Source organism: Pantherophis guttatus, chromosome 1 (assembly GCF_059756535.1).
Source record: "Pantherophis guttatus breed Tessera chromosome 1, ASM5975653v1, whole genome shotgun sequence".
NCBI lineage: Eukaryota > Metazoa > Chordata > Lepidosauria > Squamata > Colubridae > Pantherophis > Pantherophis guttatus.
In genome coordinates, this window is record NC_142063.1 from 297,238,021 (window position 1) to 297,264,489 (window position 26,469).

The following is a 26,469-nucleotide window of genomic DNA, read 5'->3' on the forward strand; positions in this document are numbered from 1 at the left end:
GGTGGGACTAGAAATCAGTCTCCTAGTTTGTAGGCTGCTGCCCTAACCACTAGACCAAACTAGCTTTCTCTTGCTGACTTTTCATGAATGCATGAAATTCAGAAGTGTCCAAAGAGGTTTTTTTTATTATTATTTTTTTATTTGATTTATATGCCGCCCTTCTCCAGGGACTCAGGGCAGCTTACAATGCGTTAAGCAATAGCCTTCATACTTTTGTATATTTATACAAAGTCAGCTTATTGCCCCCACAAACTGGGTCCTCAATTTACTTACCTTAGAAAGGATGGAAGGCTGAGTCAACCGTGAGCCTGGTGAGATTCAAACTTACAGTAATTGCAGACAGCTGGTGTTAATCACAATGCTATCAGTCTGCTGAGCCACCAGGCCCTTAATGAGGTTAATGATGTATTTATGTGGAAGTACAAGAATAGGAAATAACTGCAAATCTGGCAAGGAGGAAACAAGGATAAATGAAAATTTCATTTTCAAATATATGACAAGTACTGAAATTGGTAACTCTTTACTGTTAAAGCAAATTATAGAAAATATATGCTGTAGCTAGATAAAAGAATAGCGCAGAAATTTTTGACACATCAACAAGTGATCCAGAATGCTTGTTTTCATATGCTAGAGGGTAAAAAGCTAATTTTCTTCAATTGCACATAAATAAGGCTTATTGATTCATAAAAGGGAGGTTTAACTCTTTACTGCTATCTAAATAACCATGTTATAAACTTGACTCATTTTATAGGCAGAGCATAACAACCACTGGCCTCCATGGAACACCTTCTATAATAAAATGGTGCTTTAAAGTTTGTGAATCCTTTTGAATGTAATATTTCTGCATAAATATAATCTAAAACACTTTTATAGGACTTTTATTTGGCTATTCCAAAACATTACTTTTCTTACCCTTTAACCATCCTTTGTTTGCATGACTTGTCTCTTGGATCTTCTTATTGCATGTCAAACTTTCTCTTAAGCTTATGTTCATTAACAGAATAGCCTGACACTTTACTGTAGAATTTTCTGGTACCATTCAGAATAGTCTATCAATGATAGCAAGCCATCCTGATCCAGATACAGTAAAGCGGGCCCAAACTATGATACTGCCATCACAGTTCACAGATAGAATAAGGCTCTTATGCAGGAATCCACTGTTTGGCTTTAACCAAATATAACCGTTTTCAGATAATCAAGAAAGTTCTACTTTGATCTCATCCATCCACAGAATAGTCTTAATAGGCTTCTGGCTTATCTGCATGGTCTTTCATAAACTGTGGACAGGCAGCAATTTTCTTTCTCCTTGCAATCCTGCTACATACCCACATACCATTGTTGTTCAGTGTTCTCAGGATGGTGGTCTCATACCAATGACATTCAACCAATGCAAGAGATGCCTTTGGTTCATTAGACATTACCCTAAGTTTCTTTGAGATCTCCCAGAGTAATCCATCCCTTATTCTTGATGTGATCTTGGTTGGTCAACTGCTTAATTTATCTTCCATTTGTGCATAGCCCAAAGGTGCTTTTTCAAGAGGCAACTGGACTTTTTATTTTTCTTTGAAGATGTTTCACTCATCCAAGAAGCTTCTTTAGCTCTGACTGTACGGTGGGGAATGGAAGGATTTATACTCCTTGCAGACAGCTGGTCATTTGCATTCTTTAGCAGGTCACTAAGATCACCTGGAGGTTTATCTGTGTCATCACCTGAGTGGTGCAAATGGGTGTGGAGCCTTCTTGGAACTGTTTAAAGGTCTGTGTTATAGATTGGAGATAGATGATGTCATATCCCTCCTCTGTTGAGAGAGGGCTATTCAATTTTGACATAGATGACCTCTTTAACCCCTCTTTCAAACCAGCGGTCCTCTCTGTCCAAATTTTGCTGTTTTCAAAAGAGTGGCCTTTGTCTTTTAAATGCAGATGGACTGCTGAATCTAGTCCTGATGTGTTTGTTCTGACACAAATAAACCAAGTGACCTTAACAACTCACTAAGAATATAAAACCTTTCATTGTCCACCATCCAATCAGAGCTGAAGAAGCTTCTTGGATGAAAAGTGAAACGTCTTCAAAGAAAAACCAGAAAGTCCAGTTACCTCTTGAAAAAGCACCTTTGGGACAACCATGACCTGGATGACTGAGAATCTCCATAGACATTAACATTTGTGTATAGTAAATAGCTGTCATACATTCAAATACATGCACGTACGGAGAACATTCGTACACTTACAAGCAAAAATATCAAGTAAAAAAAGGATATAATATACTATGAGATATGGAGCAATATTAACTGTAGAAGAAAAGAAATTACAGAAAATCAAAGCTGGATTTGTGAGCATGAGAAAACCAAAGTGAAATGTGGGGTGGGGGAGCAAAACTGTTTAAAACCAGCCTCTTTCAGGCAGTAGTTCTTTTTAATCTAATATTCAAGGCATGCACACTTTTCAGGCTATTCTTCAAAAGTATCTACTTTTTAAGCAGCAATGCTTGCAGTGATTTGTATCCTGCTCCTTTGTTTATTTTCCACACCATTTTCTCAGCAAACATTAAGACAAACCACCTCCTTTCCAGAAGTAATTATTGAAAAGGGGAGTGCTTTGTTTTTCTATCAAGTAATTTGTTAGATAGTTCTCTATTTTATAAATAGAATAATAGCTTTACCTCACTCCATTTTTTTAAACAATATACAATACAGAAATTAAAAGACTGACTTTAATTGAAAAACATTTTAACATATATTTTTGCTTGTGTTTTTATAATTATATACCCTGAATTTCCATGTAGTTCTATGATGTAAAACCTAGTAAAGATGAAATATAAAATCCTTGAGAAGTTCATTAGGTGTAACAAAGTATCATAAAGCTGAATTTTTGATTTGGGTAAAATAGGTAAAAGAACAAGATGCTGAACATTCAGAAAATCACTAGATGATTATATGACTTCATATTTTTATTTAATAAGTTTCTATGGCCACCCATCACAAGTAAGTGACTCTTGGTGGTGAATGATCATAAAACAGTTAAAACAATTACAATATAATACAAATTTAATATTTTTATTTATATTTCTAGACTATACATTTCCCTCATAAAAAAAAATCAACCTAGATATCAGTATAGCTAGGAAACATGACCCTTCATACCCTCTGGGCCTTGGGCCTAGGCTCAAAGCCAGATCTTCAAGGCCTTACAAAAGGCCAAGCGGATCAGAATTTTGGTTACAATTTATTCAGCTTTCTTTTTATCCTTCAACATGCAACAGCTTTCTTTCAGCTGATGGAATGTCATCAATATGATTCAAGCTGCATTTTTAAGAGACAGACAAGCCAGTCTATTTCCTGCATCCATTCATAAAGTGATTTTAATGGGATTTCTCAGCAACCATCTTCAGAGATCAAATTGAAATAAAAAATATGGCATTTAGTAACTCACAGTGCTTATTGCCGTATCTCATAAACATATACTTTACCAATTTTTTTCAAATGATGTCATTACTTGCACAAACTCTATGGGAGACATTTGGATTGAAAAATAAAGACTGCATGCATAAGAAGAGGTACCTGCAAATAGTATTTCAACTAAATTTACATGGCTTTCACAGTTGATTTATGCTCATACCTATTTTATACTGTACTGTTCTTTCGTTATAATTAAGAATATAAAAAAAATCACCCTGCAGCCCTACCTCACCTCTCTTGTGTTTTTCTTGGATTATGCCATTCAGAGGATAAAATATAGATGTAATTGATTTTTGTGGTCTGAAAAGCATATTAAGATAGTTTAAATGTTCGTCATAGTTTATGATTGTTGCCAAAAAACATTTGTCCAGCTTAGCAACATGGATAACAGAGAGCAAAATACATATTTTAATGATGAAACACTAAGATTAAGGAAATACTAAATTGAATGTCATTTGGTCTATATACATATAGAATGACTATGTAAAAATATTCATGTTGTGCAGTTAAAATGAAAGGAGATCCCCATGTATGTTGTCTTATAGTCCTGGAAAAGCAGGATATAAATCAAATAAATAAATTCGCTGTTTGATAGATTAGTAATAACAAATGTCTAAATTACCTTTTTCATATAATCTCTTAGGATAAAGTAAAACTAAACTAAACTATTCTGTTCTCTGTCTTTGTGTTTTGAATGCCTTTCTAATTTTCACTATAAAGTCAGAAATGAAATTATAGCATACAAGGTTTTGTTTCTTTAATTAATCACTGTGCTAAATTGGTACTTTACCAGTTAAATAGATTGCCCTATTAATGTTATTGTGTGTTACGTTTTTGTTAAGTTTAAGTTTCATGTTAAGGAAACATGAAGCATAAGAATTATTTTGTGATATTTTATTATGGAGACGTGTTAACAATTTTTTTTTTTTTTTGCTCTTGTTATCTATGGTTACTACTGAATCCTTCCTTTTCCTGAATATACTTCGCAACAAGCTTGGATGTCTGTCTGTCTCTTGTTTTTGAAAAAGTAGAATTAAGACAAATTCTGCACAGCTTTTCACAATTTATAGTGGTCTATTATATTTCTTCCCCTGAGACTCAGATGAAGGCAAGATACTGCTTTGCTCTTGTAGGGCTTTGCATAAGAATAAAAGGTCTGATATGTGGGTGGGGAGTGATTATTTCTGTTTTACTTACCATCTGATAGGTAAATGGTTAGGGCAAAAAAATTTTACAGTGTAGTGCCACCAATTCTAAAGCACCACATAAAGCGAGCAAAGATAGTAGTTCTTTCACTTTGCTAAAACAGTCACTATAACAAGATATTAATTAACTAGAAATGGCTTTTTTTTTTTTTTTTTGTTTTTGCTATTTACAGGCATTTTAGTAAGACTATGGAGGAGCTAGTTCATGATCTAGTCTCTGCACTGGAAGAAAGTTCAGAGCAAGCAAGAGGTGGCTTTGCAGATACGGGTGATCATTCTCGCAGCATCTCATGTCTTCTAAAACGTCAGGCTCGAAAGAGAAGAGGAAGGAAAAGACGTTCATTTAATTCACATCATCCCTGGGAGACTGGACATTGTTTAAGTGAAGGTTCTGATTCCAGCCTTGAAGAGCCAAACAAGGATTATAGAGAGAACTATGCTGCTAATAAGAAAGACCATAGTGATTCTGATGACCAACTGTTGGTTGCAAAACGCAGACCAAATTCAAATTTAAATAACCTAAGAGGCAAAAGACCTCTCTGGCATGAACCTGATCTAGCTGTTGACAATTTAGGTAACAGGACTCTGCGTAGACGTCGAAAGGTGAAACGAATGGCAATTGATCTACCTTCTGAAGTAACAAACAAAATTACGTTGCCCCAACAAGGCAACATTAAGGACCAGGAAATGGACAATGACAACAGATCTTACTCCCATCAAGAACTATCAAAGAGTAAAGTTAAAAAAAGAAAGCTAGCAGCAAATAGGCAAGGCCCAGACATTTTGGATGAAGGCGTGGTCATAGAGAATGATGAAATCAATCCTGTGAACAAGGATAAAATGGAGTATGAAGAGCAAAAGGGCTCAGATGAAAACATGAGTGACAGGTTGTTTTCAGTTTTTCTTTTAATTGTGAAATTTAGATTATTGTGCTGTTCTTATGTTAAAGTATTATGTTTTGCTTTAGGATTCCATAGTATACTGCCAAAGTTGAACTATTTAAAATTGTTTAAAGTCTTTCTGCCATTCTGCATTAAATCTTTCAGTACAAAAAGTACAACTCTTGTGCAATGCTACCCTATTTGGCCTAATTTGTAAGTAAGTTACAGGGGTCAGTGGTACTTATTATCAAACAAGTATGCAGAGGATTTCAATAAAATAAATTTAGCTGCCTTGGGGTTTTTTCCTATGACTCATTTTTTTTTACTTCCCATTAAAGGAGAAGTAAGGGCAAATAGTTCAAATTTTAATTAAAAGTTTTGAATTTATAAAGTTGACAGAATACAATTGTTTATTTCCTTTTCAAATACTTTATTACAGATGTTTACATTTCTTGTAAACTTACAGTCCTGGATACTTTTATCCACTCCCAATTATGTCATGTTTAAAAAAAAATTTAAATATTAGAAAATATTGAAATATAAAATATATTCTATTTTTCACCATCACTGGCACAACTGTTCTTGGGAGATGCATCACAGTGTTTTTCAAACCAGAATTCTACTTGCTCTATGCTGATAGTAAGTTCTAAATTAATGAGGATATTTTTATCTATTTGATTCCCTCTTTCTTTCTATTTTTGGGATAGCTCAGGTTTATATTTAAATAACCAACTACATGGCTCTGCCTTTTTATTGATGAATTTCCATCTTTATCCTAGGAAAAATTAAGTTGCCAAGAAGCCTGCATTCTAAGGCTCTTTGCTGGAATATCAGTTAACTAATGATTTCAGGATAAGGATGACAAGTGAACATTGTGGTGGCTCTGTCTATATTAATAGTAACTTGAAGAACTGCAAAACTAAAGAATATAAGATAGTAAAGGAAGTAACAGCCGTAGCGGCACAGTGGTTAGAGTGCATTATTGCAGGCTAACTCTACCCACAGCCAGGAGTTTGATCCTGATCAGCTCAAGGTTTACTCAGCCTTCCATTTTTCCAAGATCAGAAAATGAAGACCCAGATTGTGGGAGGCAATATGATGACATTTATAACCTGCTCAGAGTGCTTGTAAAGCATTATCAAGCAATATATAAGTTTAAGTGCTATTGCTATTTCTCTTTAAAAATTTCCACAATCTATAGCCATTTACCACTTTTTTGAAGATGAGAAGCTGGGTAGGATATTAATATATATGTAATTAATAATTTGTCTTTTTTCCAGTATGAATAGAGTTCATACAACACTGTCTCTATGTTCTTGCTAATGCGTTTCCCTTTTAGTACAATGCCTTTTATTTGTTGAGAACTTTCATCCAACAATAGCTGTAGTAATTTACTGAAACATTTGCCTCATCTTCCTTTAGCATGGGAAACAAAGACATTTAACAACAGATAACAGATTGGAAAAAGGGTGCAGTTCACAAGTGTAGTATGTGCTTGGCAAGCCATTTCAATCCCTGACTATTTAAATAATGGTTGGAAAAAAAGATCTGCCTGAAACCTTGAAAACCAATATAAGCCAATCTCTGCACTAACAGAGGTAAATGGAACAATAGGTTAACTTGTTGTAAACAATTTTCAGTATTTCCTAACTGTTATATACAATAAAATTGCCAAATAATTGTATGGAGAAAACTTAAGGAACCATTGGAAGAAATCTGAAAGGGCTTCCTTAAAATCTTAATTAAAAAAAAAACTCCATAGGCATTTATAAAGGACATTTCTAATTTGATTTTTTTTCATGGCAAAATTGTTCCTGTTCTGCTTTTGATAAGAGCTCTCCTAGATAAGTGGCAGACACTTGATGCCCTGAAATATTGAAAATAATTTTTAACATATATAAAAACTGAAGTACTGCTTATGGACATTATAAATTAGCACCAACAGAGAAAACCAGCAGTTACTGTGATAGATGCAGTCATGTGACTGCACAATTACACACTTATTAAGCAAATTGGCATTGGAAAGCTTTTATGCTTTTTAAATCCAATCCTTATTATTGCAAACAGCATTGAAATTCAGTTCTGGCTGGATGTTATGATTGGATGATTGCTGAATCCTTTTATGATCAGATTTCTTTCCTGGTTATAAGTGTCACTTGCTTGCCTACAGGCCTAGATTATACTAATTTCTAATTTACAATTAACGAAACTCTTTTTGAAGAAGTGAATGTTACTGAACACAGGTGAATTTTTAGGATTATTAACAATAGCTTCCAAATCTTTACCAGAATTGATGAAACTCACAGCATTTCTTTCGCAATTTGGGTAAGTAAAGTAACTAAGCATCCAGTTGTGTACAATACAGAGTAGAATACAATTCTTTATTGGCCAAGTGTGATTAGACACACAAGGAATTTGCTCTGGTGCATTAACTCTCAGTGTACATACAACAATAGTGATAGAACAGTTATAGTTTTAAAAGTTCAAAAATACACTTAAAAAAAAACCAAATCATCAGAGAAATTAGGCACCAAAATTGTTAAAAATCTATGAGATAACCTAGTTCAAAGATATAACTTTAAAAGAAGTTTAACAAAGTTAAGAACTATTTAAAAATTTAAAATATAGGATTAGATTGTGTTAAATAGTTAAAATATAGGATTAGATTGTGTTAAATTACTGGATTAATTTGTATTAAATTACTGATAGTAAGTCTGTCGACTAAATTCAAAATTGATACAGTATCAACATATTGATACAGTAAAGTTATTCCCTTTAGGATTTATAAATAGATTGGGAATTAATTTCAGCTGTACAAAAGTGAAAATTCACTGCAAATGTTTAAAGGTCCCCTTTTGTTGGTCACAATTAAATTCCAAATAAAAAGTGTATTTCAAGTTATTGTGGGATTTGACTTTTTATCTTTTAGAAAAATAATTCTTTGTGTAAAACAGTAGTTCATTGGCAGTGATATTTTGATGAATTTTAAAACTCAGGACCACTTACTGCAGAAAATTAGAAATGTTTGGACATTGATGGCATTCTGAATCCTGATGCTGATTTAAAATATTAAATGTTCATAATATTAAATCTACATTTGTACATAATTTTCTACATTTTTTACTTACACATGTAAAACATTTGGGTAATGAATATAAAAATATGTTGTGAGAAACAGAAATTAGAAAGTAACAGAAATTGATTTGGTTTTGTTTTTTGTTATATTGATTTTTTTTCTTGTTTTTCTCGAGAGACCTTTTACTTTGATTTAAAAGACATCATTGTACAAAAGCTCTTCTTTTTTAATTAAATAATAGAATTGCAATGAACATTTATGAGGTAGGTCCATAATATTTCCAAATGTTAAGAATAGATATTCTGACGTGGGATACCTATTTTTCATACAACCAAAAGCTGAAATAGTTTTGACTCAAATTCCCTCGTTTTCCCCCTTTTTCTTCCTTTTTTTTAAAAGTGAGCAATAATTTTAGGATCAAGCTGAATAGCACAGCATAAGAAAAGAACAGTGAGCCTTAGATGGAAGCAGATAATAAAATGCATCAATTGTATCAGCACCTCATTGCAGTCACATCTGGCTTACTGTCAGGGTCCCATTAGATTCCTGTGGTTTTATGTGCCAAAAATAATATGTTCTGTAGTTAATGGAACCGTGATATTTGCAGTTTGATCTATCTTTCTTTTTTAAAAAATAATATCCTATTTTCTTTTAGATTTTGTTAAGGCTTAAGTTTCATCTAAGTGCAATCTTGCCTGTTTAAAATTTTATGACTGAGATATCAATTGTACTTCTGATCTTTTCTTTTTCCCTATTATCACAGTGAATCCAGCAGCCTCAGCAGTAGTGATGCTGGTTTGTTTACCAATGATGAGGGAAGACAAGGTACTGAAACATTTTTAAGAAATGTATCCAGTTAAGTGTTTGTATACTTCATAAGCAGATAATATCTTAGTTTTTGTTTTTTAACTAAAAACATTGTATAGAAAATCCAGTTTGTCAGGGTTTGTATGTGTTTTTGCTGTTTTTGCTTTAAACATGGAATTATCTCTAGAGTTAATAGAACAATTCATCCTGTTCCTGTAAAATCAACATAGAATTCTTTCTGATAAAATTTTATATGAATCCTAAAACATCATAGCGTAAAATATTTCGGTTGATTTGGTGTTTACTAGACTACTGTACTGTCAAAATTTTCTAACTCCTGATATTATTTATTGTGGTGTTATAAACAAGTGGTTTAAATGTTAGAGTTGTCCTGGCAGTGATCTAATATTAAAATATTATTAGCTGCTGAAATTTAAGTAACAGAATCGGAACTGAAGTCTTGATACAATCAATATGTTTTATTTTTATAACTTCATTAAATATACTTTAGTCCAATTGTTCTCTTCTGCTTCATTACAATTGAGTTTAAAGAGACATACACATTTTAAATTATTGTTTTATGGTCCCAAAGAATTAATTTCAAAGATAATATATTTGTTTAAGACTGTGTTGCAGTAAATAGGAATTTCTGTGTTTAGTTGTGATCAATGACATTCAATATTATTCATTCTCTGGCTGTCATAAGGTGGGGTTACTTGTGTTTTTTGCACACTGAACAGTTTAAGATGGTAGTTCTCTCTCTATGGTTGATTAAGAGTCTACTGGTGAATAACTATTAAAAATTGTAAAGCACAGGCAAAAGAAACATTGACTGCATTTGCATGGCAAAATGTATTTACAGTGTACTTACTGTGATATGTGTGTATATAGTTACTGATATTTTAGGATTATTGTTTCTTCACTACATTTTGTGAGGTACCAGGAGAATTTGTCTAGCTAGTTAGCAACTAGCTAGGTGCCAGGCTGGATGGGGTGCACAGAATGGAATGGAATGGAATGGAACCGAACAGATTAGATTAGATTAGATTAGATTAGATTAGATTTTTTTATTGGCCAAGTGTGATTGGATACACAAGAAATTTGTCTTGGTGCATATGCCTGTACCTTTCCTGGGCACAGACCTCCTAATGCCCCCTAGCATCAGTATATATTATTTAATTAGCAAAAATAGCGAAAGCAGTCAGATACAGTTTTACTCAATTCTGTCCCACTCCCATTCTTTGCACATTAAAGCTTTAAAAAAAAAAATTCAGGAGAATGTGGTTGACAAAATTGCAGGCAGAAACTGGAAGTGGCAAAAATTGCATCCTTTCTTCTTCTAGGGAGAAAACTGCACAGTTCTAGCTTTCTGGTTATCTGAATCTCCATTGTGTTGGACTCCAAAAATGCCTGAATTGTTGTATCATCTCTTTTAAATCAAGGATAATTTTTACAGTTTAAAAGTGTATGTTAATGTTCATTGAGAACAAGTTGAAGAACCTTTTTAAAATAAATAAATAAATAAATAAATAAATAAATAAATAAATAAATAAATAGCAGTAGCACTTAGACTTATATACCGCTTTACAGCTCTTTCTAAGCTGTTTACAGTCAGCATATTGCCCCCAACAATTTTTGGGTCCTCATTCTACCCACCTCGGAAGGATGGAAGGCTGAGTCAACTTTGAGCCTGGTGAGATTTGAACTTCCAAATTGCAGGCAGTCAGCAGAAGTAGCCTGCAGTAATGCATTCCAACTACTGCGCCAATGTGGCTCATCTGCTAAATAAAGCAAATAAATAAATAAATAAATAAAGCAAATAAAATATAAAAGCAAATCTGGATATAAATCTCAGAAAAGAGATTTTGATCTAGCTACATCTAAGTCATTAAGTGCTTTCTCAGATGTACTCAGACAGATCATGGGATGAATTCTTTTGAGTGGACGGGTAACTTCAAATGTTCCCATACTGCTGTTGAAAGACAGGAGCTAGAGTCTTTATTATATGTCCAGCCCAGGTCTTAATTCCTCATGGTGATTCTGAAAACTTTCAGGCAAGTTAAAACAAATCCTTGCTTAAAGTGACTGCTGTTCCAGGATGGCATTTCTGACATCATCCACCCTTTTACCAGTTCTATCACTCTAGCCACATGGAAAATGAAAAATAGCTTTAGGGCCCTTTAGCAAAGATGTAAAAATTTCAGATCATTTTGTGAAGGGCATATTTGAGATTTTCTTTTGAATTTTTAGTTTCTATGAACTATTACTCTAGATCAGGGGTGAAATGCTCCCGGATCGGACCAGATTGCCCGGTCCGGTAGCGATCTTGGCCATTGGTTCGGCAATCCAGTAGCGATGGCGGAGTGCAGCTCTGTCCACCCGCCCGGGTGTCATTACTTCCTGGGTTTAACCAGGAAGTAATGTGTTTTTTACCTCTGCATGTGCAAAAGGTTTTGCACATGTACAGAAGGACTGTGCGCATGCGCGGCGTGTGCACTTCTGAACTGGTAAAGAAGGTAAGTAGATTTCTCCCCTGCCCTAGATGGTCAATATTTCTGTGAAGCTGTCATCTTTCATTTGAAAATAACTTTTTAAAAACTTGTTTCTTAATTAATCTTAATAAAATTAAGTTTATTTGGCCACACCTATTTATGATTGTTTCCTTTTATTTACCACACAAATCATAAAATTAAGCTAATTATGGTATCATTATAATCTGCAAACAACTGATTCCACAGATTTATACTTTTTAAAAAATTCCCTACATGGGATTATAGTTCGTTTTATTAATGTTGAAACCACACTAAGTGATATAAAATTTTTTGGTGTTATCATTAAAATATTAGGTCTTCAAATTATTTCTCAGATTTTTAAATGACCCGCAAATAGAATTTCATTTCCTTTGAATCTCATGCTAGTAAATGAGAAATCTCAATTAAAGTTCTGCTGCCAAAGAAAATACAATATAGAAGAGAAAGAAGAAATAGTTCTTATTACAGATGAAACACTTGGGTGGATAACACACTTCAATATATCTTTCTGAATAACATGTGGAATGTTTCTTATAGGTGATGATGAGCAAAGTGACTGGTTCCATGAAAGTGAACCTGGAGGTGCCTGTGGGATTACTGGAATTATTCCTTGGTGGGAAAAGGAAGATTCAGCAGGACTGGAGAAAGAGATGCCTGACCCCATCTTTGAAAGTATTTTAACAGGCAGCTTCCCACTTATGTCACATTCAGGCAAGAGAGGTTAGTAACTTTTAAAAGACTGTTTTGAAATTAGAGTTATATTAAATTAAATATTGTTAATAGATTTTGAAGTCTGCAACCAACTTACCTCTTTTTGATTCCAGTCTAAAGCTTACTTTGTTGTATATTGTGAAGGTATTTGGATCCTCACTGGGGTTGGAGTTACATTGTCAAAAGTTCAGGTATTTATGGAAGAGAAAACGACATAGTTTGGGCTGATTATGTCCGCCCCTTATAACTCTGTATGCTACTTCCAATATTTTTCTAAACATTATTCAATATTCTAGATCTCATTCCTCCCTTCTCCTCTATACCTATCCCATTGTGTTCTCTGGTAAAAATTAACCTTTTTTTTAAAAAAAATTTTTTTAATACATACATAACCAGTAAATGTGAAAAGGCCAAAATTAATTTTCAGTCCTTAAACAACAGTGTGATGTCTTTACATTCTGAAGTAATAATTGAAGCCATCTTCTAAGAAGATAGGAGTGCTGCTCTCTAAACAACAAATATGTCAAAGATCTTGTGGAATGCATACTTGATAAAATGAATTATGGTCCACAGTAAAATTAGTTTTCAGTGCGCCATGAGATTCTTTAATATTTTGTGCCAATTCATCCTGATTTCAGGATGGTCTATTACTAAGAAAATGAACAGTTTCTATTTCAAACCATTGTAATTAAAAACTCTTCATTTTAAAAGAGTGTAAAGTTTGAGGCAATTCTGTTTCAAGTTTGTAACTGTGCTTGAAACATTTCCCAGTGATAGGTTGTTTTACACTTGAAACAGCTATTTTGCAATTGAAGCGAGGCACTTCAAACTTCAAACTAGTTATTATCTGAAAGATCTTCATTTATTCCTTTTAAAAATTATTAAAAGAAAATGAAGACTTTTCAACAATACCATCTGTACAAATACTCTATTTCAGTTTTTTTCCTTTTATAACTTTTTTGAAAATTGCAATCCAGTAAACAATCTAATTGTGCCTTGTCTGGTTATTCATCTCTTGGATGATGACATGACTACCTTTAAGAGAGTGATTTATAACTATGTATAATTATCAAGTTTCCAATGTTGGAATGATTCCAACACTGTGATAGCATTATTTAATAGTACAAGTAAATTTCATATAACATATATATTGTATGTTGATCCATGCCTGATAATGCAACATGTTAAAATTGGAGTAGAGGTTTGCCATATTTTATATGAGCTTGTCGATCGAAAGGTCAGCAATTCAGCAGTTCGAATCCCTAGTGCCGCGTAATGGGGTGAGCTCCCGTTACTTGTCCCCGCTTCTGCCAACTTAGCAGTTTGAAAGCATGTAAAAAATGCAAGTAGAAAAATAGGGACCACCTTTGGTGGAAAGGTAACAGCGTTCCATCCACCTTTGGCATTTAGTCATGCTGGCCACATGACCATGGAGACATCTTTGGACAGTGCTGGTTCTTCGGCTTTGAAATGGAGCACCGCCCCCTAGAGTCGGAAACGACTAGCACATATGTGCGAGGGGAACCTTTACCTTTACCTATTATTTATATGTAATTTTCTTATACAATAATTTTTAAACCAAAAGAGAATTTTAAACTGTTTTAGATGAAGAAAACAAATCTTTATCTTTTAGATTGTCCCTTTATAAGTGTATATTGCTATATATTAATTGAACTGTAATTTTATTTCTAGATTTCCAGACAAGGCTTAGTCATCTTCATGGAATGCCAGCCAGGAACATCAAAAAGGTAACAGGGAACACAACTGCAATGGTGAGCTGGTTCTCATAATTTATTGTGAGCCACATTTTCTTATTAAATTAAACTATGTTCCAGTATCAACTAACTGTGCAAACAATTGTATAAAACAATTATCTTACAGTAATATTTGAGTCTCCCACCATTTTTAATAATTAACTTTTTTCAGAACTGTACAAATCCATGATACAGAAAGTAGAGATACATTAAATGATGATCTGATTAAATGATAATGACAATCAATGATAAACAAGATTTATTTATTTAGCATATGTATTTAGCATTTTGCATATTTATCAACAAATGTATTTAGCAATTGTCTCAAACTTCTATCCCTTATATTTGTAATTCTGTAGTATAGATGATCTGCTTACCTCTTAATTCTGGAAAATCCATGTATCTTTTACCCTCAGATGTTTAAGGTTTGATTAGAATGCAATGTATGAAATACTATAAACAAGTTTGGAGAAACCTAATTTTAATCTTCATTATTATCCAGAACAAAATCATTTTTGTTCTGGAAACTAAAAAATTATCCTGCTGTAGTAGACAAAATCTGAAAGCGGGGGTGGGGAAGCTTGAACCTGTCAAGTTTATTTGAAATGTTAAGCTAATATTAATATGCATTGGATTTTTACATGTATGCTTGATAAACATGACATTGTGTTAGTATAAAAAAGTCTATTTGTGAAAACTAGTTTGGCTAACTAAATGAAATTTTAGATCTCCTTGTGCAAGAGTAGCAGTTCTGGGTTAAATAAGACCTTGGCCTGTGAACTTTGTCTTTAGAGGTAATGAATCAGATGAATGGTGTCTAGTTGCTAGTTACAGATCTCCGTATTTTTATTTTTGGTTCACTGCTTGCTTGAACATATCTGGGATTTGTAGCCCATTTTCTAGGCTTATTGCAATCTCATTCTAGTATTTTATAGGTGCTATTACAACTGATAGATTAAGTTCGTGATATTGATGACACATGATTTAACCAAACTAAAAACTGCATTTCTCCCTTAAATTGTGAAAAAGGTGATTAAGTTTCAATTGGTGGAAGTATGCCGTGTACATACATGTGTGTGTGTGTGTGTGCATACATTAATGTTTGTGTATATGTAAATAAATGGGAAGAGTCTAGATTTGTTTTCTGATATAAGATCTTAATAGTTGAAATATTTTCTTTTTCCTGGTAAATACCTCCTACAAAATATATGTTTTGATTAGTTTGATTCATACAAATATTATTTATATTAAATAATTTTCAGATAGCTGGATAATTTATGCTTTTTAGCACAACTTTTTATATAATAAATTACTACTGTTCATTTTAGAAATATAACACTGGTGAGGGTATTCTGATATCTCTGTAAATTTGATAGAAAAAATATTTTTGTGGATAATTTTCAGTCTGATAAAAATTCCATCTCTCTGCCCATATTTATTAAGCTTGCCTTGTAATATTATTATTATTAATAAGTATATTGCTGCTTCGTGCAATTTAAGGAAGGATGAAGAATAACTTCAGTATAGCTGATTTCCTATCAGCAGCCTATACTTCCTAATATCTACTACAGACACACCCAATAGATTTGCTTTGAAAATTTGACCTGTCACGACAGAAGACATAAAGTTATTAGTTATCAGTGAAGAAAGTTCAAAAGCAATCTTAAAAATGCTGAAAACCAATAACAAAAGGAGGAATCTAATGCCTGTGACATCTGGTAATGCTGAACAAGAAGTAATTACTGCTATTAGACTGTTACACTGAAAGCAAAAGTGCTTTTAGAAAGATTAATTCCCTGAGCTAAATAGGATACTGCAAATGCAACTCTTTGAACAGAATTGAGATGATGACCTGTTCTTTCACTTTTAACACAGATGAGTTTGCAAAGCCTGTGCAGGAACAGTTTCTCAGTGCCTCTGAAAAGAAGAAAGGACCGGGAGGAAGGCAAAAGGACATACTTTCTGATGAGGTTTCATCTGAATAAAGGGCCAAATCATAAACTGCATAGCAATGCACATAGAGCACTGACCATGCATTTCTGTTCAGCTTGATTTAATCATATTATGTAATAGATTACGTATTATGTAATAAATAGATAAAACATCAATAGGAGCGCAGTGTAAATAAATCCTTTTTCTACAGTGTTTGTGCATCCTAAGAACTCACCGAAGTGAGTCAGGAAAGGAGTGAAGAGGTACAAGGTTATTTTTTGTTTCACTTTGTTTTGTTGATCAAAAGTGTAAGTGAAGGTATTACTCAAAAAATGGGCAGTCATTTTTCACAGATTCTGGAGCAGCTGAAATCTATATACCTCACTGCTGGCAATTCTGCCTTTATTATATATTTATGTTGAAAGTTCCAAATTGTTTCTTCTGTTAGAATGGAATGGTTGATATGTAGCCTTTGAAAGTATAAATATTTCCAAAAGGCATCTATATAAAATCAAAACATAATTAAAATAATATCATTATTATAATAAAAAGACATGCTGCAATTTTTTAAAAAATGAAAGAAATTAACTGAAGTGTGGAGAGTGGTACATCTATCCCAATATTCTTGCTCTAATATTTATTTATTAGTGAATACTTCTAGTGGTGGTCAGTGTAGTCCATCTGTTATATAGCATTAGAATATTACTATTCATGGTTCTATTAATTGCAGAACAATCTTTCCAAGAATGTTCTTGAATGTGGTATAGCTTGCAATTGATTTAAATTCTGTGAAATATGTGGACAAACAACCTCAGATTAAGATACTGCCTCATAAACACATTGAATTGTTCTACTGTATGCATCTGTTTCTCAGCTTCTGCTACCTGTAGTGTGGAGATAGAACTTCTGAAAATTTTGTCATATTATTGTAAGGATTATTTGGATTATAGATAGAGAGATAGAGAGATAGAGAGAGGGGGGGGGGACAAGGAACATTCAAGAAGCATATTATGTTGGTGTTTTCTATTAAGATATGCATTAAAAAAAGATTGCCATCTATATCATACTGTGAATCTCTATTTTCCTAGTAGAAAGTCACCTGTTAGAAAATATTGTAATACATAAAATGAACACAGTATAAGCTTGTGTCTTTATTGGAAGAAAAGGGGAAAAGTTTTGAGTATACTTTTTTTTGACAAAGGTGCAAAGGAAACTAGGCAGTTCCTGGCAATGACAAATTAAACTCAGGAGAGGCAGAGAAGGGAAATAAACACTCAAGAACATCAAGGAGAAGTTTGTGACTCAAAGAAGCAAGTGGATCAGGAGGTATGGATCAGTCTCTCACTCCTGAAGACAGTCCACAGCGGCCTGAATAAACTAGCCAATCTCAGAAAACAGTCAGGTCTCCATGGCTAAAAGAAGCCAAATAATCACATTGGAGAAATGTATTGTGGTCCTTAATGCCCTGCTGAGAGAAACAGGTGGCATTACAGGTAGCTTTTGTATTACAACCATTTGTTTAACAACCATTCAATGTTACAAGAGCACTGAAAAAAGTAACTTATGACCTTGCATTTAAAGCTGTCATAGTATCCCCACGGTCACATGATAAAAATTTGGTCGTTTGGCAACTGGCATGTATTTATTGAAGTGTCCCAGTGTCATATGAGCCCCATTTGCAACCTTCTCAGTCAGTTGCGACAAGCAGAATCAGTGAGGGAAGCGGATTTGGTTAACATCTATATGATTCACCCGATAACATGGCAAAAGTCGTAAAATTGGGCATGACTTACTTAACAGTCACCTTATCAAGTGAAATTCTGGGCGGAGTTGGGACCATAAATCGAGAACTATCTATTGCAGGTAGTTCTCGTTTATTTGTTAATATATTGCAGGAGATATGCAGGAGGTATGTTGTTTTCCCAATGTTCATACACACTGCAGGATGTGGGATGCAGGCTTTCTCAAATCCATTGATAATCTTAACAGTTATTTTGGGGATGAACAATACTGCTGGAAGGATAGAAATCCAGAAAATATGACTCCTATGCAAGAAAATGAAGAGGCAAGGAGTATAATTAATATTTTCCTAGTTTTTCCAGTTGTGGGTCATGTTGAAAAAGGGAAAATTGTTTCATACACAAAATATTAAAAGAAAGGAAAGTTGTTTCACACACAAAAGCCAGTTCACATGCACATTTAGCTCTTTTTTATTCATCATGTGTCTTTCTATTGTAATCTCATTGTACCTGCTACAGATTATATATACATAAACATTTGTCTATTTGTGTTTGTGTAATAGTCTGCATTGTGATTTTATTTTAATTTCTGGTATGTTAAAAAATAGATATAGATATATTTGACTTTCAATTCTTAAGTGTAGGAATATAATTTAAAACTATACTTTTTATTAATGTCTGTCTTTAAAAAGAATTTTCTTTGAGCTGTTATTGGTTATGCTAAAACTACAATTTTAAGAAATCAGAAACTTCTTTTGGGTTTGATGGATTTCTACTCTTTAAAGAGAAACAAAACACTAAATATTTCTAATCCTGCATTATTTACCGCATGAATGGGTAAAATACTACTTTAAGACTCATAAAATTTAGAGGAAGAAATCTGCCAACTGTAGCAGGAATTAGATTTAGGAAGAGAGGTACAGAGTCAAAATATTGCTACAGAATTAAATGTCAAAAATCTTCTTTAATAGTAGATATATAGTTCACAGTGTCTGGTTATGATTAATACATTTAATCTAAATCACTGAAAGTTGCTCTCTCCTTTTCCATAAAATACAATGAGACACAAATCAGTTTTACTATAGGTGGATAACAATTGGAAAATAATGCATCTTCCCACCCAATAAATTGTCAGTTATACCTTTTAACTAAATCAATTCATCTTTTCAAAATTTATTGCAATTTCTAATAATAAATCTTCTCAAATGTTTATTCATTTGTTGCCTGATACATTTGCACCATTTTTGCTATAGTCTATTGTTGTTGGGTTTTTTCCCTTTTGATTCATTGTAAATTATAAATCTATTCTGAATCCATTTGCTACTTAAAAGTTAAAATCTATAACCCAACCACTTCTCTTTTTTGTCCTTTATACATTTTAATACCCTTGAACTTTGATTCAGCCCAATAAGATGATCAGAAGACTTTTTATGGTCTTTGAAAGCATTAAATAGTAAAGCAACCAGTTTGAAAATGATTATTATAGATTTTATTTGCATACATCAGTTAATCAGATAAATGAAACCAAATGTAAGATAGTTGAATATGAACAAGAATAAATGTTATGCTGTATAGGTGGTCCTTAACTTATGACATTCATTCAGCAATCCTTCAGTGTTATGATATTGCTGAATGAACGGATTTATTCATGCCTGACATTATGACTGTTACAGTACTCCTATGGTCACATGGTCAAAATTCAAGCCTGTCCACATTTATGTCCACATAGGCATCTCAAGTCCCCCCATTTTTGCCCTTTGGGTGCCTTGCAGTCAATCACATACCTCTCTGCTGCTGCCCCCCACTGCCCACAGTTGACTTTACCCATCTTCCTCCTCCTGCTGGCCTGAGATCCAGGTGCTGGGTAGGGGATGCACCCCGGGATGTAATTGGGGAGGGCAAGGAGTTCGTAACTGAAGTGCTAAGCAATGCAAATTCCAGTCCAAATTGTGGTTATGTGCTAAGGTCTACCTATATTTTTTATCCCTGAAATAAAATAGCAAACATTTTTATTATGTGATATCATACAGCACCACAGATGCATATTTCCTATTTTTAGAAATCATTCCCATTTCCACCTTTTGCTTTTTAAAAAACACCCTAAACTATCTGAAAAGGAATAATATAAAATTGTGATTTCTATAAAAGTATTGAATTCTCCAACTACCAAACTATTAATTGCTCAAATACTTTTTTTTCAAGAATTTGCCACTATGTAAAAGAATCTCTTCCCCCCCTAAAAAATGGCAAAACCTCTTGGCTTTGCTCACAGTCACATTTGTCCTCATGTCCTCTCATCTGGATTATTGCAAGGCATGGTACTAGGGACTGCCCTTGAAAAGTATTCAGAATCTTCAACTGTTGCAAAATGAGGTTGCATGGGTAACATCCAAATGGTATTGGATGTTCGACTCATATAGTACATACTTAATGAGCTGCATTTGGGTCCCATTAGCCAAGAATTGTTGACTAGTTAGGAACTACGGTTCTCGGCCATAGGCCCTGTCCTCCTGGAACATTCTCTCTTCAGAAACCAGGATGACACTGGATACAGCTGGTCTTTTGTATGGCTGTGAAGACCTGTTTTCATGCCCAGGTGTATTAAGGGCACCATTTTTGGCTATATTAAAATCTAGTTTACTCAGCATACATATATATTTATTCTGTATTGTTTTGTTTTATATTTCTATTATATGTATCATGCAGAATCACTTATTGAGATGGGCAACTGTAGAAAAATTTATTTACATCAAAATACCTTCTCAGCTTTAATAAGCAGCATTTCATTCCAATCCTAATCTTTGATCATTCTGTGATCCTTGGAGATTCAGAAATCCCATTAGGTTTCCTTGTTAGAAAATGAACTTTATACTTTAAAAATAGTTATACTTCTGCCTTATGTTTAAAAAAGAATAAAATTTTCTTTCTTGGGATTGAAAATATACACCCACAAGAGTTATTACAAAAAAAAAAAAAAATCCCCTTCTACTAAACTCAACTGTTTCTGCCCCTCAGAGTAGCTTGTGTGAAATGGGTGACTATGTAAATTGAATGAATAAATAAATCCTCCAAACGGATTATATGAACAAATAGTCCATGTAGGAGTTTCTGGCAACAGGAAATAGTTTGCCATTGTCTTCTGGATCAAGAAGTTGTAGATAAAATCTTGCTATTCATTTGACACAATGCAGCATTAAAAATATGATTCTCCACCACCAATTATAATTGGAAGTAGAAAAGTACTTTGCATTATGTAAGGATTTACGGGAACTCATTTTATTGCACATATTGATTCAGCCACATTTAAAAATCACTCGATACATCTTTCAGATTCTGTATTTGGCTCTGTATTTAATTACTACATAATTGCAATTACATGTAATTATAATAAATGTAATTCCTCATCTTATTTTGTTTGTACCATAACATCAACATGTTGATAAACTAGTGGGTTATTATAAAACACTGCAATGACAACAAAGGAAAAATGACATAATAAATAAAGTAGATAAAATTGAAGCTTGGTATACTATATCGGTAAATCTGATAAGAGCTGATAACATATTGGGCGATGAAATGATTAATTTGAGAGATAAAGAAATCATTTGCATGGAAGCATTAGAATTCATTAATTTCACTAATTACATAGTGAAGAAAGCATCTGTTTTCTTCACTAAAGAGCAGACATTAATTATGGGTCTTACCTGTTCATCTAAAAATAGTGACAATATGTTCAGTTTTTCTCTCTAAATTGTTGATTTTCATAGAAAATCTTGCCATTATGGAATTGTCAAGACCTCATTAATAAGACAATTTTCAAATAAAATTATGTTAACGAAAGCATCAAGCTATTGATAGTTTTTCAAGAAATGTTTTAGATTACAACGCTCCAATTTTAATTAACAAAAAAACTGTTAATTAAAAAATAGTTTTTCTAATTATTTTAGAATGTCTATAATGAGATTTATATACATCCAGGAATTTGAGAAAAAGAAATGCTTTGAGGGATATATGTTAGGATTAAATGCCCATGACACATAATGAGGGCAAAAGAAGAATTTTTAAGTATGGTCCATATGCTACATTTACGTATCAACTTCTTCCAGAGTGTAAAAATGAGACCCTGCTTATTTGCAGATCCAGAATGTTCATTAGGGAAAAAAACCCACAAGCAGTGGTGAGTTCCTCCCAGTTCAGCCCTGTTTCCCCGACCTGGTTCTACCCCCCAGCCCCACCCACCCACTCCCCGTGTTATTCTTACCTTTTATTTGGCCTCACCCCCAATCTATTGCTGCCTGCTGATGGCTAGAGGAAAAAAAAACTGTTTAAACTCTTGCCGCAGGGCTTCAAAGGGCCGCCCTACAGCTGATCAGTGTTAAAAGAAAACAAATGAGTAGACCGGTGCCTGCAAAAATAAAAGGGTAGACCAGTGCCTGCAAAAATACATGAGTAGACCAGTGCCTGCCAAAATACATGAGTAGATAAGTCCCTGCAAAAATAAATGGGTAGATCGGTGCAGCTCTGCAAGCAGTTAAAAGCCTGGTAGACCAGTACCTCTGCTAAATCCTAAATAATCGTCACATGACCAAGCCATGCCCACAAAATAAGCCACGCCCACAGAACAGGTAATAAAAAATTTTAGAACCCACCCCTGCCCACAAGTGAATTATCTATTAAGCTTGCCAGTTCATATGATATATGAACTGAATATGCATAATTAAGGTATGTTTATTCAACTTTTTTTTAAAAAATTGATTTAAAAAAAATCACATGGTTAACCAGCCAGGTAAAACATTTAAGTAATAGAAATTGCCCAAAATTAGTAAAAGCCCAGAAATTTAGACAAAATTGGGTATACATTTCAGAAGTAAGCCTTTTTTTGTATGAAATATATAGATCATCATCTATATTTTCTTTATATAATTTCATGTCATGCTGGTATTTTCTGTCTAGAAGAAATTAGGAAAACAAAAATCATTCAAATATCCACTACAAAAATATAATTACAAAACTTTTCTTTTTTTATAAATGGACTTAATCCTGTGACTTTCATTTGTAAATTGGTGTTGCTAGATCAGTTTACTTTAAATATAACTCACTTGTTGATTTTAGCATGTATTCTCTTTAGTTTCCCATCTTCAATGTGAGGGCAATTATGAGCCGCAGTGGCGCAGTGGTTAAAGTACAGTACTGCAGGCTACTTCTGCTGACTGCCAGCTGCCTGCAATTTGGCAGTTTAAATCTCACCAGGCTCAATAGCAATAGCACTTAGACTTATATACCGCTTCACAGTGCTTTCCAGCCCTCTCTAAGCGATTTACAGAGTCAGCATATTGTCCCCAACAATCTGGGTCCTCATTTTACCCACCTTGGAATGATGGAAGGCTGAGTCAACAACCTTGAACCTGGTGAGATTTGATCTGCCAAACTACAGGTCAAGGTTGACTCAGCCTTCCATCCTTCCGAGGTGGGTAAAATGAGGACCCAAATTGTTGGGGGCAATATGCTGAACTTGTAAATCGCTTAGAGAGGGCTGTAAAGCATTGTGAAGCAGTATATAAGTCTAAGTGCTATTGCTATTGCTAATTATAGAATGCTAATTTGTACAGTGTATTTTCATGATATTTATTGTGCTATTAAAAATGGACAATGTCTGAAATTGGTGTTAAGGCAGAGGTACTCTTAACTTTGGTTATTTTAACTGTGGTGTTGCATGTTTCATGTTATCTGAACCTTGGTATAGAATTAACTAAAAGATATAGTCAGCTTCCAGTTGCTGAGTCAGGTATAAGGAATAATTGCAGTATGGAACCATTCCTAGAATGTTAATTCCATGCAGGTTTTGTTTTGTTTTCCAGCTAATTTCAGAGGTATGGGAGATTTATAGTTAGATACTCTGAAACTGAAAAGAATCAGTCCCTTCATATATGTACATAGACATTAGTCCCTTTTGCTTTATACATAGGCATATTTATGCTTGGGGCATTATGCATGGCATGGGTTATGCATGGCATGGATAAATGGACTAGGATAAGTATTTTATCCACTCCAAAATTTGAGAACCAGATGTCACCCAATGAAATAAAATCCTGGAGGAATCAAGAGAAACAAAAATATTTTTTTTCCACAACAGGCAATTTACATTTGGAATTCACTACCGTAAGAAGTGATGCTGGCTACCAGCATGTCTGCTTCAAAAATATATTGAACAATTCACAGAAGTAATGGAGATCGGAGACCATTGATAGCTGTGTGTCTTCCCCGGAAAGCCATCTTGCTAGGAAACTAGTGGGACTCCTTGTACAGTTGGTTGGCCACTGTGCAGACAGACTGCTGGACTAGATGGGCCAGGGATCCAATCCAGCAGGACATTGCTTATATTCTTTTGCTCTTATTGATCCTCACTGGTGAACAATACATATAACTTTTTTGCTTATGAAGTGACATCTACTCAACCACATAAGTAACAGATGTTAGTCAAGGAGGGGGACTTGCAAATCACTGGATGCATAGTTTTGCTGTGTATAATCCTTTTGCAATAGACTTGGGCAGGAAACAGATACTATAAGGACCATTGGAACTCTATTGTAGGGAATAATAACAGGGTCTTGAAAGCTTCCCAGAATTCCCTTCTGTCCTCTTATTCTGTGTAGAATCAAGCCAGAATTATTTTAGAGTCTCTTCTTTATTCTTACCACTTTTCCCAGAGCTGAGGTATCATTTATTATCTGTAAACATGTGTTTGTATTCCTCTTTCTCTCTTCTGTGACATCTACTGTATTGTGCATATAATGCTTGTTACCCCACAAACACTGGAGTATTGATATTAAATACAGGTCTTAACAATTCATCTAAAAATAGTGGATAGGTTTGGTTTTCTGTCTTCAATTTTGTTTTATTTTCATGGCAAATCTTGTGACAGCCTGAAATACAATTTTTTTAAAAAAATTTACCGAGCAAGTGAAGTTCTCTTAACAGTAAAGTAGGATTTCATAAAACATTACTTATTAGTTACATTATAATGAACTTGTGCTATTTTTATGAAAATGTATCTCCCAATTCTAAATTTCTTCTTTTTTTGGAAAAAAAGTTAATATTTTCAAATAAACAGGAGAGAATGCCTCTAATAACTGCAATACTGTTTTAAATTATCTATGCTTTATTTTTATTCCATATTAGAAAAAACAGAAATATATATAGGCCAAATGATTTTGACTTTCACAAATTATTATAGTTAAATTGATAGAATCAGTTCACCATTGTGCTAAATTAATCAAATTGGACAAAACCTGAACATAGTAGCAGTTCAGATAAATTCTATTGGCACCAACCTAATTAAATATAAACTCACAATGTTCCTTGATTGCTCTAGAAAAATGTTGATGGAGCTGAAGCGCCCATAGCTTGTGAAAAGAAAGACTTTATGACCTCACTTAAACTCTTTGTTTTATCTGAGAAGATCTGTCTTGACATGTCCATCAGTGTGGAAATGATCATTGAAATCTTTAATGGTCTGTCCCTTGGCAAAATGCCTGACATATAATCACTTGAAGCCTATTTAAAGTGTTTTGGATATTTTTTTTATCACAGATGCATTGAAAGAAAATAATATTAAAGAAAAGATAACTCTTTTATCCAGGTTATCTGATCTTTCTTGTTATTAGATACAGTGATGGTCCAGTGCTGTCTGTAGGCCTACTATCCTTTTCTGTAAATATTTTTGTAAAAAAACCCAACAAATTATTTAAAAGAACATTTTATTTCTTTTAATGAAAGCAACAGCAATTATACCGTTGAACTCAGCCATTGTATAAACCAAGCCGCCCAGAGTCCCTTGGGAGTTGGGCGGCATAGAAATGCGACTAAATAAATAAATAAATAAAGGGATGTTATTGCCGCCAAGTTTTTTCACTGATCAAAAGCTTTAGCCTGATAGTCATTATAATACGTATCAGCCATAGTGATCATATTTAATATAAAATTGCTGAAATTTTTTGGAGATGACAGTTAAAGATAAAGGCATTCATTTACTACTTAAGGAATATGAATTACTTGGGATATCTTATAGCCTTGGTTTCTAGATATTTTTCAAGAAATATACGGAATTATTGACCATGACCTAGGAAGCTATAATTTGCTTTGTGCCTTAGGTTCATGGCATCTGCAAAAATCATTAACAGCATCAAAATATGCTGGGATAAGATCCCAAAAGTTAGAATTAATATTGTCCTATATTTTTCATATTAATATTATGTCATTTCACTGGATATAATTGTACATGTTAACTGGGAAAAAATCCAAAAATAGATAGCGCACAAGATACAGAATACTCATAGTAAAGTTACAAAATTATGAGATAAGCTTAAGAACAAGTT

General features: G+C 33.6%; 1 protein-coding gene across 7 annotated transcripts in view; it reads left to right on the forward strand.

Moving 5' to 3' along the window:
• GPATCH2 (G-patch domain containing 2) overlaps window positions 1-26,469 on the forward strand; it is a 94,958-nt gene that overhangs the window by 1,330 nt on the left and 67,159 nt on the right. For 3 of the 7 annotated variants that reach the window (XM_034427832.3, XM_034427835.3, XM_087883181.1), the window contains exons 2-5: window positions 4,837-5,550; window positions 9,384-9,445; window positions 12,496-12,678; window positions 14,362-14,441. In XM_034427832.3, coding sequence (XP_034283723.1) covers window positions 4,837-5,550; window positions 9,384-9,445; window positions 12,496-12,678; window positions 14,362-14,441 — 1,039 coding nt within the window. Of the gene's footprint in view, window positions 1-4,836; window positions 5,551-9,383; window positions 9,446-12,495; window positions 12,679-14,361; window positions 14,442-16,298; window positions 16,532-26,469 lie in introns of those variants that run through there. The other 4 variants (XM_034427833.2, XM_087883182.1, XM_034427836.2 and 1 more) reach the window with 3 other exon arrangements.